This window comes from Penicillium taxi (assembly GCF_028828555.1).
Source record: "Penicillium taxi strain IBT 34144 chromosome Unknown utg000004l_segment0_segment0, whole genome shotgun sequence".
NCBI lineage: Eukaryota > Fungi > Ascomycota > Eurotiomycetes > Eurotiales > Aspergillaceae > Penicillium > Penicillium taxi.
In genome coordinates this window covers 3,454,374-3,466,930 of record NW_026643206.1, presented here as the reverse complement: position 1 = coordinate 3,466,930, position 12,557 = coordinate 3,454,374, and the positions used below count along the sequence as shown (strand labels likewise).

Genomic DNA, 12,557 nt, shown 5'->3' with positions numbered 1-12,557 from the left:
CGAAGTGGTGGCTGGTAGGAACGAGCCTTCTTCCCCTTCAGAGATGGCCTGGAGAAACCTTGGATGGGGATTGAAAGTGGGAATAACTAGGCACCTAGATATCCCTGTAATAGGTATTGTTCCTTTAAGCTTTCGTTCAGGAGACCATAGCAATACTGTAAAATAGGATGTCCGTCGTAAGATACGTACTCATGTGGGAAGACCAGGAAGGCATGCGGCGATGACGGAGGGAGAGTATGCGCTCTGTACCACAATCTAGTTAGAATTAAGGCTGCAGTAGTGCCGCAAGATAATGCAGGGTTCGAGGAATTATCCATCAAGGTGATAATCTTATGCCATTCTTAGTCTGTATGCTCGTGCCATTGTAACCGGGCGATGCAAGGGTTTGTAGTATAGGCTGACTAAGTATAAACATACCAATTAAGTTTGTGATCAGTATTGACTCTGATTGGTTGCCTGAGTCGCGTCACACTACGCGTTCGCGACGCGTTTTTGCCTCAATTTTCAAATTTTCAATTTGCATCAAATTTATATCCATCAAAAGTACAAGGATTCAGAGAAAGGATTAGAATGTCCAGGGCGACCCTACAAATCCACCTCTAGGTCTCCTCCAGGGCTAATTTTAGTATGGCAGGAGAAACAAACTCCTGGTGGTGAAAAGCCCAGCCTCTCCATTATTAAAACACGCTGGTCCCTCGGAGTCCAGACTTGGGGCCGGACAAAACGAATCATACTCCGTATTTCTATATGGTTAGGCAACGCTGTACTGAGTATATGCATATGTACATGCACGTCATAAGATATACCAAATTTGGAAGAAAATAGAGTAGCCTAGTGTCATATCATGCGGACTGGTAAGGCCCGTCGCTCTTGGGCACTCAATGGACTGTGCTATTATCATGACATGGATCATCAGTTAATTGACCCAAATAGGAAATGTAATTGGAAAATGTGGATCATCTATTTCAGGGGAAAAATACTCAACAGAACGTTGTAGGATCACCAGCCCTTGCAGGTTATGCCCTTATGCCCTTAGTCCCTTGGATCGTGTTTCACTGGGGAAGGGCCACGAGTAGATGATCAAAGAACATTCATGAGAACAAAGTAATATATAAGAATCCCTGTAGAATTCCAGACAATCCATCATCGTCAATTCGAGTCATTCGTTGTTCAAACCTGGATTTACCCTGCTTAACCTGTTGGGCTTATTCTGACTTCATTCATTACTCATTTAATCTATAATCATTTACTCCATCTCGCATTCTTCCAATCTTTCTTTACTCTGTTCTTGCTCTGTTTTACAAATCAAAGCAAAGCAAAGCATTCGATAAACAAATTGTGGAGCCTTCGCTTGACCGTTTACGGCCACTTTTTTTCTTTTATCACTCATCGGGCCCCGCCGATTCTTTCTCCTGAACAACCACCATTACTTCTTCTTCACTGTTGCTGTTCTTCGGAACAAGTGCTCTAGGAAGCGCATCAAGTCCACATTGCACTGCACTCGTTCCGTTCTTTCCAACTCCATTTTCGCGCTGCGCAATCCTTCCCGGCGCAATCGCCTGTCGCAAATCCGCACAAATCCACTCGCGCAACCTGGCGCGACTTGACTCAGTCCACAACTTATCTTATTCCACACGCGCAAAAATGCTGCTCCCATCTGCTCTTCCTTGCGATGCGCGCCGGTCGTCTCGCTTCTCTCCTAGCCGTCTCTTCACAACACCTCCCCCATCAGACACCGGCTATCCCTCAGGAAGTGGCCTACAGGGCACCTGCCGCGCACTACAATCTCTACTCAACGGATCGCCGACACCATCGCCACAGCACTCCTCCAAACGTCTTCAAAGCCCACTTCCTATCATCTCCCCGCGCCGCTCACCGCGATTGCGCCAGGTGGCTCCTTCTGCGCCTCGACCAACAACTCCTCCCATCACCACTGTTTCCACACCACCACCCGCACCAAAGCGCACCAACAAGCGCCGTCGCTTTGACAGTGAAAGCGACAACGAAATGGACGCTTACAGACGCGATCTTTCCTCAACTCCAATCAAACGCCGGCGGCACGTCCCCTACAATCTACCGCTTGGTTTTTCCCAGACAACTTGCTACTCTCTACACTCGCCACCCGTCACACAATCACCCCCTTCTCCAGCCCAGCGCAACATGGGCCGCTTTTTAGAATCAAGTGCACCCATTCATCCTGATTCACCCATTCCCTCCATTGAACAACCGGAGCAGAACGTGCGCTCTGGGGAGTGGACTACTGCGCAGGATGAGCGTCTTTTCGAGCTGGTTCTCGAGAAGTTTGCTCTTTCCCAACAAGATTTGGAGGAGTGTGCGCGCCGAATGGGCCGCAGTGACTGTGCCGACGTCAGCAACCGGCTGCAATCTTTCCTACAAAATGGCCGAGTTACACTCCGACATGAACGCCGATAAATATCTATTTTCTGACATGTATTATACGACACCTTTTTACTTTTTTTTTCTCATGCTTGACGCCCCCGATTCCACGCTGCCAGGAATAATTTCCATCATCACTTATTCTTTTGGCTTTTTCTTTTTCTGGTTACATACCTTACGGACCTATTATTGGAGTCTGCTTCAATAGCTTATTTTTATTGCTCTGTCGGGACTCAAGGCTAATTATTGCACATGACTCTTTTGCTCTGGGGGGGGGGGTTTTTTTGAGCGATGTATCACTATTACTATGGACCTGTATTTTTACTCAAGATACCACTGAATTTCAAACTGTATCATTATCAAAACTCCCATTCCCTGTAATAATACAATGGTCAATGACAAGCTATTACTCAATTTGGAGATAAGTTTTTCAGCTTCAAATGGAACACAACATACTTGAACGGGCCTTTATGGGTTGAAGACCACTTGGTTTTGTATGAAACACCAGCGCATCTGATATGCTCTATATCCCCAGGTCTACCTAGGTGACTATATATCCGTTTTAGATCCATGGACATACTGGTCAACAACGGGCCCTAACCAGCCCATATCCAGCCAGGCGGCCAGGAACGCTGAGCCGTATTTATCTTCACTGAGCCTTGATAGTCGACAGCTGACATCAGTGACATTATCCCAGTTACGCTAGTAGGAGCAGCAGAAGTGCAGCTAGAAGTATCAACAGCAGAGAAAGTACTGAGGCAAATATAAATGGAGGAAATACTCAGCAAAATTCCTGATTGGGCTAGAGTATTACAGGGAAGCATGGACATTATTCTTCCACGTGAGATTGAAGTAGGTGAATGTCTGCCTTTCAAGCATCTTTGGTCAATGGTAACGATAGACAGAGGTTATATGACTTCAGATGAGCGTTCTACATGATAGTAATCTCCAATGAGCGAATAGAGTGATGTGCAAGAAGAGTTTAGTGAAAGATTGCATTAAATCCTGAAAGTTCTTCCAGTGAGATGCTAAACTACATGTTCAATGTGTATCTAGATAGGAAGAGAAATATCATGCACATGAAGTACCATGTTATAGTATGCCCAGGTGTTGTTGAAAGTGATTTCCCACCACTTGAAAGATTCTGCTTTGCAAGCCTCACAGCTTAGACAACGTCCGAGCCGAGCCCTTATGGGCTCGATCGTAAGTTCAAGTAGGCCATTGTTCGTTCCTGTGACAATCATAGACATTCATTATTCAGGTGGGATCAGTTTATGGCTGGTAATACTAGATGTAAACGGTAAATTTTAACTAAAAAGCAAACTATATTATACTCCGTACATAAGGATGTATGGCAGCAAGGCTTTGATGTGAGGCTTAAAACGGCAAAAAAATGAGATATTTGCATCATCCGTGAATCGAACACGGGCCTCGTCGATGGCAACGACGAATTCTACCACTAGACCAATGATGCTATTGATGTGGATGTTATCCATGGTTAGCCCTAAGTGGAGTGGAGTAATTGTGGTGAATCCTCGGATAACGGGAGGAAGATGGATCCCCAAAGAACATCATTGTCTCTTCCTGGAGCAATCACAGTTGACTGTTGCTGCAAGGATTTGTTAGGATATCACAGTCGATACGTTACCATCAGAAAAGTCTACTGACCTCGGCTTGTAAATCCAACTTCAAGCATGAAATCAGCGAAAGAGTCTGGTTTTAAAGGATACTGTATGCATCGATTTCGCTCGAGTTGTTACTATTCGTTATTTTCACCACTCTTGCTCGGGAACTCTGAGTTACTGGGTAAAGGTAGACTAGGGAAGATGAGGAAGGTAGGAGAATAGGATTAAACCAAGTCCAGAAGATGAGACAGGATGTCATGGACATCTGATCATTATATTCGATAAGCGGATGCATTGCATGGACACTAGAAACATCTAGTCTGTTTCTAGCTTTGCTTTTTTGTTTCCTTCAAGGCGTGTGTTCCTCTAAATCATCATCTTCACCTCGAGTCAATTAAAGATATGCAAAGTTTGAGTACATAATGAAATGAAGCAGTAATATGTATAGTACAACCGACGCCAAACACCTACTCCTGATGCACATCAGCCTTCAGAAGAAAAGAAGACTGCAGCTATGCATAATTTGAGATATCAACTTTTTTTAAAAGCTAGGAAAAACAGGTCAGTATCAAGGCCTACTTATTGGTAGTGAGAGGACATACCGGATCTCGTAACTTCCTGCGCGAGTCATGTAGCGCACCCACTTAACAGAGCTGTAGTTACTCTTCTCAAATACCTTGAGGTAACGCACCAAAAGTCCAGAAGAGGTAAACATCAGAATGCTAAAGGAAAGGCCGATCGGGGGCCGACTCCATGCCTTCTGATGGGTCATTGAAGTGAGAGTAGCCTCAGCATTGAGGACATACTCGCTACCGCCAGAGAAGCGGGGGATCTTCCAGACGATATTATTCTGCTCGGGCTCATACTTGGCACGACCTTGGCTGGTTCGCTCGGTAGTCGTGGCGGTGTTGAGCGGGGTGGGGATACGAACAATGACGTTGGTAGCAAACAGTTTCGAGCTGTAGTTCGCCTTGATGGCAATACTGTACTCGACCTTCGTTGTGCCGACCTCCCGCACAATCGGGTGCACCTTGAACGGGAGGTTGACGTTCTCCGTGGCACGGTACCGCATCAGCTCGAACTCGCCGTCCGGCGGCACGAACGAGATAATCCGGTCTGCGTCAAATCGGCCTAGTTTCACACACTGATGGAACTGGCAGTCCTCAAGTGTCACGGATCCGGCGGCTGCGCGCGTTGACTTGCCAGCACCCGATGTGCCACCACCACCCCGGGCGTTGGTCCCAGTCGAATCACCCGGGTCCAAGAGGAGCCGATCATTCAGCCCGAATTTGCACTCTGGTGTACCAGAAAGGTATGCGCGCATGACGATCTGTCCGTTCACGTCTGCACGCAGGACTGTGCCGGTTGCTGACATTAGTAGGTTTACATCTTCGATAACATCCACGAAGGCCTCGTTCTTGCGGTATTTGATATCTGCGCGACGCCATGACTGTGCGCCGGTGGCCTGCATGGTGATGCGGCTCGAGTCTGAGGGCGAATTCGTGATTGCAGACTTGACTCCTTCGGTTGTAATGTACATTTTCAACGTATCGGTCTCGGTATTTTGCGGGTATCCGAAGTCGAGGATCTCTGTTTATTTGAGTTATTATATGCACTTGAAATTGAAGGTTTAGGGACAATGGCGTACCATCGAGCAGTTCGTAAATTAAGACAAAGTTGTTCTTAACGGCCTCCTCGTCGAGCTTGCCAAAATAGCTCTTTCCAAGTAGGATGAGTCGGTAGAGGAATTCAAAGACTAGTGCCGCATTGGCATTGCTCCTGGTCACAGCGACCAAGTAGATGTTCTCGTGCTTGACATGACTGAAAGTTGTCGAGCCCAATGTCAGGATAGGCGACCGAACCGAGGGATTGCTGATAACTTGTATGCGGAACACGTCGCTGAGACGTTCTTTGATCCATGTCAGTTAAGTGTTTGCGACCTCGATATACTAGAGTGTTGATACTCACGACGACAGTCGCTGCGAAAGGCTCGGAATATAAGGTTTTCACCCTTCTGGTTGAACATCAAGATACCCGACAGCATGGTGAATTAATGCAGGTCGAAGCTTCCATGGAACGGTGTATCAATTGTTATTATATCTCAGCAACAGCGTTGAAGCACTTGAAGCAGTCGATTTGGAGTTAAGGAGCTCGGGGGAAGGAGATTACCTAAGATGTGGGGTGGATCAACACCGCCTTCTACACCGCTTCAACCCCTGCATCTCTATCGCAGACGATAGGGATTCTACCTATATTACTGTAGGCTGTAGGCTGTAGGCAATTTCTTTAAAATTATTTCTCTCATATAGACCGTAAGGTCTTGGTATCTACTGTAAATACTAAAGTCTTCAATATCAACACGGGCCTCAAATATAAAATGTAAACGGGGAGGTCACAGTGACCAGAATATCCGAAATGAACAGACAGAATTAATCCCCAGCGGTAAATAAATAATTAAGATCAAGTTGTCAGAACAAAAAAAAGTGGCAGGAAGAATAAGTAATAACACAGAAAACCCCAGGGGAAAGAGACCGCTGAGGAAGGGGATATCATGGACAGAGAAAAATTATAAGCAGATGTACATCGAAGGGACTAGACATCAATTTCCAAGACCAACCCCACTGCTGGGTCTTGTGTTGGGTACGGAAGGTCCCTCGCTGGCTGCCATGCCAACTTGAGGATCTGGGATCTGTATGTCAATAGACATGTAGGCCGTACGCCGTAGACTCCATATGTGAACTCCATCTCTGGAGCCTACCTCCCGATTCCAATCCTCGATCCATTTCTCCACGCGTTGGAGTTGACTTTTGATGCCAGGAGCATTCAGATCGTCCCAAATCCAGCCAGTGAGAAGTCCGAGTAACCCGTCAAGCCAATTGTGCAGGCTGAAGGGGTTAAAGGCTTTCACCAAACTCTCGTTAATAGTGGAGATCACGATGCGGAACTCTTGCTCGGAGAGTAGTGGGTCCAGGATCTCGGGGTACAGATTTGAAAACGTGGGCGCCAGATCACCGCTGATCATCCAGTCACGCCGAATGCGAATGACTCGAGTGGTAAGATATTCTTGCGACCCAATGGGTACATGTGGGTTAAAGTGAGGGAAACACGGATGGGCAGGTCCCCACGCCAGGTCCTGAGCGACATCAGGGGGGACCGGACCCGTATTAGATGGAATAGATGCGATTTGCGACTGCGATCGCAGAGAGGTTTGCGACTGGACATGACGCGGCCGGTTTTGTGTATATGTGAGATTTACATCCCCTGGTGGTCGCAGGCTACCAGTTTCCGTAGCCGCCATATCTTCTATCCGGGGAGAATGCTCACTGCGCCGCTGGCGAAGAGGCAGCCCGATACTGTTGTGCCTACTGTCGGACTCAGCCTGGCTGTGTTCAACGAAGAGGCTGCTGCGAGATGCGTCTAAGCGACTGAGCTGACGCTCGGAAACGCTGAGGAGGGGGTATGCGTCCCGCTGGGGACGAAGAAGGTTTTCGTCTGATGGGTAGAATGGAGTGATCGGAGTAATTCGAGGGACGTAATTGACAGGGTTTGCGAGTCGAACTGAGGGAGGCTGATGGGCAGGGAGCGACGACGGTTCCGAACGCTGCCGTCGCTGTGCTTTGACAAACGACGCTTCCACGGGGGCGCGAATGGTGGAAAGACTAAAGGAGTATTGGCCTGGGAGATTAGAACGCGATGCGACTTCCTTCGATCGGGCTGGAGAAGTGGAAGAAGCCGTTTTGAGGAAAGACGGAAGAAGCTAAAGGGGAGCACAAATTGGTCGGAGCTGAAGATTGCGGCCCAGGAAAATGACTTTAATTGTAGGCAACAACTGAGAGACATTGACATTGGAAAAAAAGGAGAGAAGTGCTGACGAAAAGAGAAAATTAGAATTATCAGTTAATTTCTTATAGGTCCTTCAGACTGAAAAAAATGAGGCAAAAATAACAATGGAAGACAAATCCACTTGGGCTTCAATCTATAGAAAGTGGGGATTGTCCCTTTACATAGAAGAAATGCTAACTTTTAAAGAGAAAAGGATTAGTAGAATGTGTTATACTGTAACACAACAGAATCTGATCCGAGTAGTTCATTAGAACATCATAAAATAAAATAAATTGCGTCAAATCATTTCACTTCCTCGGCTGTTTCATCCTCGACTTCAGATCGTACAGGTCTGTCGGTGTCCGCTATTTTGTCCCCTCTACACCAATTACAGTCCGAAATCATTGACTACCTTTTCTGCAGTACTCAGTACCGAGATATTCAACTTCGTTCCAAAGTCGAGACAGAACTTGAACTCATCATTACTTTCCTTCGATCTACCTATCATGCACGAATCGGAACCCACCATAACCCACCAGCGTAAATGGTGCCCAATAGAAAGGGCTAGACCAGTCAAGTTGGGTTAGAATCATTCTCTTGATATGAAGGAGATATTTAGCATCAGGAACAAACTCGGAAGGATCATGACCCCTCTGCACAGTCCAGTCTTCTAAAATATCATTGAGGAATTCCTCCGCCTTGTTGCTATCCAACAACAAAAGATTTATCTGGGCTTTCCTCATGATATCAGAGACAGTCAAGTGCGCGTTGTTTTTCAAATACCGGTAGAAAAGGGTCATGATGAACATGGATCCAAAGTCGCTGACTTCCCAGAGTGCTCCGATATAGGCTTGACAGCCTGTACTCAGGACGACGTGAGAAAAGCCAAGGACTTCATTGCCAATCGTTGCCTTTCCAAGCCCACTGAGACAGGCGGCGAAGACGAGAAGGTTGACCTTACTTTTTATTGCTGACATATCGGCCACGCGAAATTCTTGACCATCTCCAATTGAGATCGATGATAGCAGAGGACTGCGATGGTTGAAATTGCCGTGTGTGCCAATGTGCATTATCAGTGATTCTCCTTCCACATAATCTTGAAAGTCCTTTCGAGAGAGAGTGGACGCTTCGATAGGCCAAGTCGCAAACAAGCGTGCAATATTGACTGCTTCAATTCCCGCCATGTGTAAATTGACCTCACTTTGGGCTCTAGCAACATCTTCTGATGCCACAATGGGTGACTTGGCGAGCACAGAGACTGTCGGCGCCTCTGATTTCATCTCCCGCCGTGAAAGGTGATAGAGAATTGTTAAGCTGGGTACTTGGGAAATAGCCGCGTGCATGATTAGAGGCTTATCATCGAATGGGAGAATCGAGAAGGGGAATGCTGTCAGAGGGTCGGATAAGGAGAAAATGATGTGAGACTTGGCTCTGATGATCTCAGCAAATGGGACCAGCAGTACATCGGAAATAGTTTGAGTCAGTGTGTACAGGGCTTTCTTGCGATTCTCTTCTTCCTCTCCGAGAGTGCCACTCATCTCTCTCATGACCTGCATAGCCAGCATCACATTTCTTCGCATATCAACAAGACGTGTGGACTCTTGATACGCCCGCTGAATGCCATTTCTAGTCACAGCGAAAGCAATCATACCGCGAGATCCAAACGTTGTCTCAATAACCACAGTGTTTGAGTCGATGCTCTGGTATAATTTCTTTGGGTCGATTGCAGAATTGACTGAATCGATGAATGTGGCTGCGGAAGACAAAGTGCCATCCTCCTCTAGCGCTTCAATATCCGCTTGCAGCTGCGAGGCTTCTAATTTTTGTTCTGGAGTCATTGATCTGAGGGCCATGAGAGATCGCAGGAGGCGTCGCTTTTGAACTGCCTCTGACAGAGACGCAATCTTCGGTATACCCGGTATGTCGGCTGCTTGAGCGGCATCTGGCTGCAAGGATAAAGAATCTAGCACTGTACGTGCCCTGTTCATCTCGACAAAGAGCAGGGCATGTTCAGCCCAGGATGCTTCCTCAAAGTGGCCATGCTCGTACTTTTGAATCAAACCCAGAGGAGCGTCAGAATCCGCATAGGTGAGGCATATCCGTGCAAGGTCCTGGTAGACCTCATTACTCCAACTTACCCTGGAGTGCCCAATACGGGCATCCATATCGGTAGTCTGGCTTCGTCTAGTCTCAATCATTTTACGGGCAAGAAGCAGCTTGGACAAGGCAAGCTCAGGGTCCACATCCATCATGATAGTCCCAAACTGACCGAGACGATTAGAATGATCGAACACATTGTCAATCGCGTCATCGAAGAATGTTGGCGATATATCAGTGATGATTGTTATCAATCGGCGAGCCCTCTGCATATCCCTCCCGTAGATGCTGAATGACAATGCATTTTGTGCCACCGTTGGGAAAGCCAATCGGACGGCAGTGTTCTTTCGATAATATTCCAGATCTCCATTGAACAGCTCATTGTCATCAATCGCATCTAGGGACTCTCTGGCCTTGACTAAATCTCCAATTCGCTCATAGGCTAAGATGCGGTTGAGGTTTCGTGTATAACACTTCTCCAACAGCTCTGCTTCGGCCACAAATCTCCGAAGAGTTTCTTCCGCCTCGATAACGTTTCCTTCGTCCAATAGCCGACGGAACTTAATTTCGCAAGAGCTGTATTCAACACGTGCTGTATCTTCGGCTATGGATCGGCGCCAGATATCTCTATGTGACGTTGCAGAAAATCCGACTTCGGAGTTGAACAATCTATTAAGACGAGCATTCTCCAATTTTTGTATCCATTCGCGAAAGTGGTCATCGTCCTCGTACCATTGATTGAGTTTTTCCTGCCATTGAAGGAAGGCTTGTAGATCCTCCATACGTAAATAGGTTCTGGTCATGATTTGACCGAATGACCATAATATCGTGCATCTCATTATTATAAGTGTTGACCGATCTACTTTCATCACTTCGTTATCAGGCTGACTGTTAATCATCCTATTCAAGTGATTTATGAGAGGATCAACCATGGCATATCCTTGTTCAATCAGAAGAAGAGCTTCTGTCGAGTTGAAGATGTCATGATGAGCAGCGGCACGAGCAACAACGGATTGAAACATAGGAATGAGATCCCCCATTGGCTCAAGGACCTCATATGCACACTCCCAAGCCTGCAAAGCAGTATCCAAATTGGAGTACTTCGACCACTCCTGCTGCGCAAAGCGAGAGAAAAGAAGTCCAATGAAATGAATCAAAGTCTCGTTCTTGTTCTGAGCGCCCCATTCGCCAATTTGTCTCGCCAGTATCTTGCCGCGTTGGAGATTCCCTTCAAATATTCTCAGCAGAATCTGATGTGCCTTCACAAGCTGTAAATTTGCTTCGTCATCCCCGAATAACTCAAGAGACTCTTGTAACTTGATTGAAGCCTCGTCAATAAGATCAAGATAGTCTTCATTCTCTCTTCGACGGTTGCGTGCTACTAGGTGCAGACAACAAGCCTGTCGAAGCAAGACTGCTGCCTGACCGCGATTGCAAGCAGCTCTGTTAAAGAGATCGAGGGCATTCTCGTAGCAATTACTCGCCTGAGACGAGTATTCAAACGTGAGATCGTGCTCTATAGGATCCCATATGGGGTCCTCCGCAATGGCAGAATTGTTATCGGTGAGGATAAGATTCATTGAGACAGGGCTGGTGAAGGGTGGACAGAGGAGGCTATCTGCTCTCATCATCTTGGAGTTTGCCATTCCGGCATAGTCATCAATTTCCTCATATATATCATACAGACCTTCAAGTGCGGATGCAGACTGGGAACTCCGGCAGGCAATATGAAACTCAACGATCAAGCGAGTGAGATACGTCGCGATCTCAGGTGAATCATTTTCTTCAGCTGTTTGGCGATATTTCAAGAAGAGGCTGGCCTTTTTGGAGATGACGGGTTCCAAGTCTGCATCGGATGGATACTGCAGGGCACTTGGAGAGAGGGGATGTAAAGTGTTGGTCAGATTACGGACGTGAAATGGATGCCACACCACGGCAGATAGCACCAGGCACAGTTCTCGGTCGCGGGATGTCGCAGGTGTATACTTCAGGCAACCTGCCGTGAGCTTTTGCGAAATCTCCCAAAAGCCTATGATATCGCTAATTGTCACCAGATTGAGGGGTTTGCCTCGCTCATGGTAGAAGCGTATCATTGGAGGATAGCGGCGCGTATAGTCTGCCAGAGCCTTGTAGTTTGAACATCGCAGACCCCATTCTGGAGGCAACTGGCTCAGAAGATTATGAAGGGCAGTCAGGTTCTCATAGGCATCCGATAGCTTGCCTGTCAAAATGGAGTATATGGATCGACATCGTAGATGTTCGGCCTTGGATTCGATTCCTGCATCTGGATGTATTTGTAGATAATCCCCTGCTGCATGAAGATCTCCCCTATATTCTTCTGCAAAGATAGATCGACCGCACAGGCCTATAAAATGGTCGAAGTTCATCTGCCAAGGTTATCAACTCGTATTGCAGGGACAGGTTATGATCATTCAGAGCAGACGGTGTAGGTATACGGAGTACCTAAGTACTGACACGGCTTATGTACTCATGTTTTTCCGACTAAAAAGGCTACCTGATGAAGTACCAATACATAGAAGTAAGCTAGGCACAAACCAAAAAAACCCCGCTCAGCTGACGTACTTCAGTTGAAAAAGCAAATATTGGATAAAAATG

At 46.8% G+C, this 12,557-nt stretch overlaps 4 protein-coding genes across 4 annotated transcripts; 1 reads left to right on the top strand and 3 right to left on the bottom strand.

Moving 5' to 3' along the window:
• Positions 1–1,644: 1,644 nt before the first annotated feature.
• On the top strand, positions 1,645–2,433 carry N7495_006211 (uncharacterized protein; the record flags this gene model as incomplete). The annotated part of the gene is made up of 1 exon (XM_057208862.1): positions 1,645–2,433. The coding sequence occupies one exon, from the start codon at positions 1,645–1,647 to the stop codon at positions 2,431–2,433; it is 789 nt and encodes a 262-aa protein (XP_057062636.1).
• Positions 2,434–4,563: 2,130 nt separating this feature from the next.
• N7495_006210 (AP-2 complex subunit mu) lies at positions 4,564–6,066 on the bottom strand (the record flags this gene model as incomplete). Its single annotated transcript, XM_057208861.1, has 4 exons — positions 4,564–4,570; positions 4,625–5,612; positions 5,671–5,931; positions 5,991–6,066. The coding sequence occupies 4 exons, from the start codon at positions 6,064–6,066 to the stop codon at positions 4,564–4,566; spliced, it is 1,332 nt and encodes a 443-aa protein (XP_057062635.1).
• A 555-nt stretch (positions 6,067–6,621) lies between these two features.
• On the bottom strand, positions 6,622–7,868 carry N7495_006209 (ERF4 family protein; the record flags this gene model as incomplete). Its single annotated transcript, XM_057208860.1, has 2 exons — positions 6,622–7,736; positions 7,853–7,868. The coding sequence occupies 2 exons, from the start codon at positions 7,866–7,868 to the stop codon at positions 6,622–6,624; spliced, it is 1,131 nt and encodes a 376-aa protein (XP_057062634.1).
• Positions 7,869–8,341: 473 nt separating this feature from the next.
• Positions 8,342–12,328, bottom strand: N7495_006208 (CHAT domain-containing protein; the record flags this gene model as incomplete). The annotated part of the gene is made up of 1 exon (XM_057208859.1): positions 8,342–12,328. One exon carries the CDS (start codon positions 12,326–12,328, stop codon positions 8,342–8,344), a length of 3,987 nt encoding a protein of 1,328 aa, XP_057062633.1.
• Between the last annotated feature and the right edge of the window lie 229 nt (positions 12,329–12,557).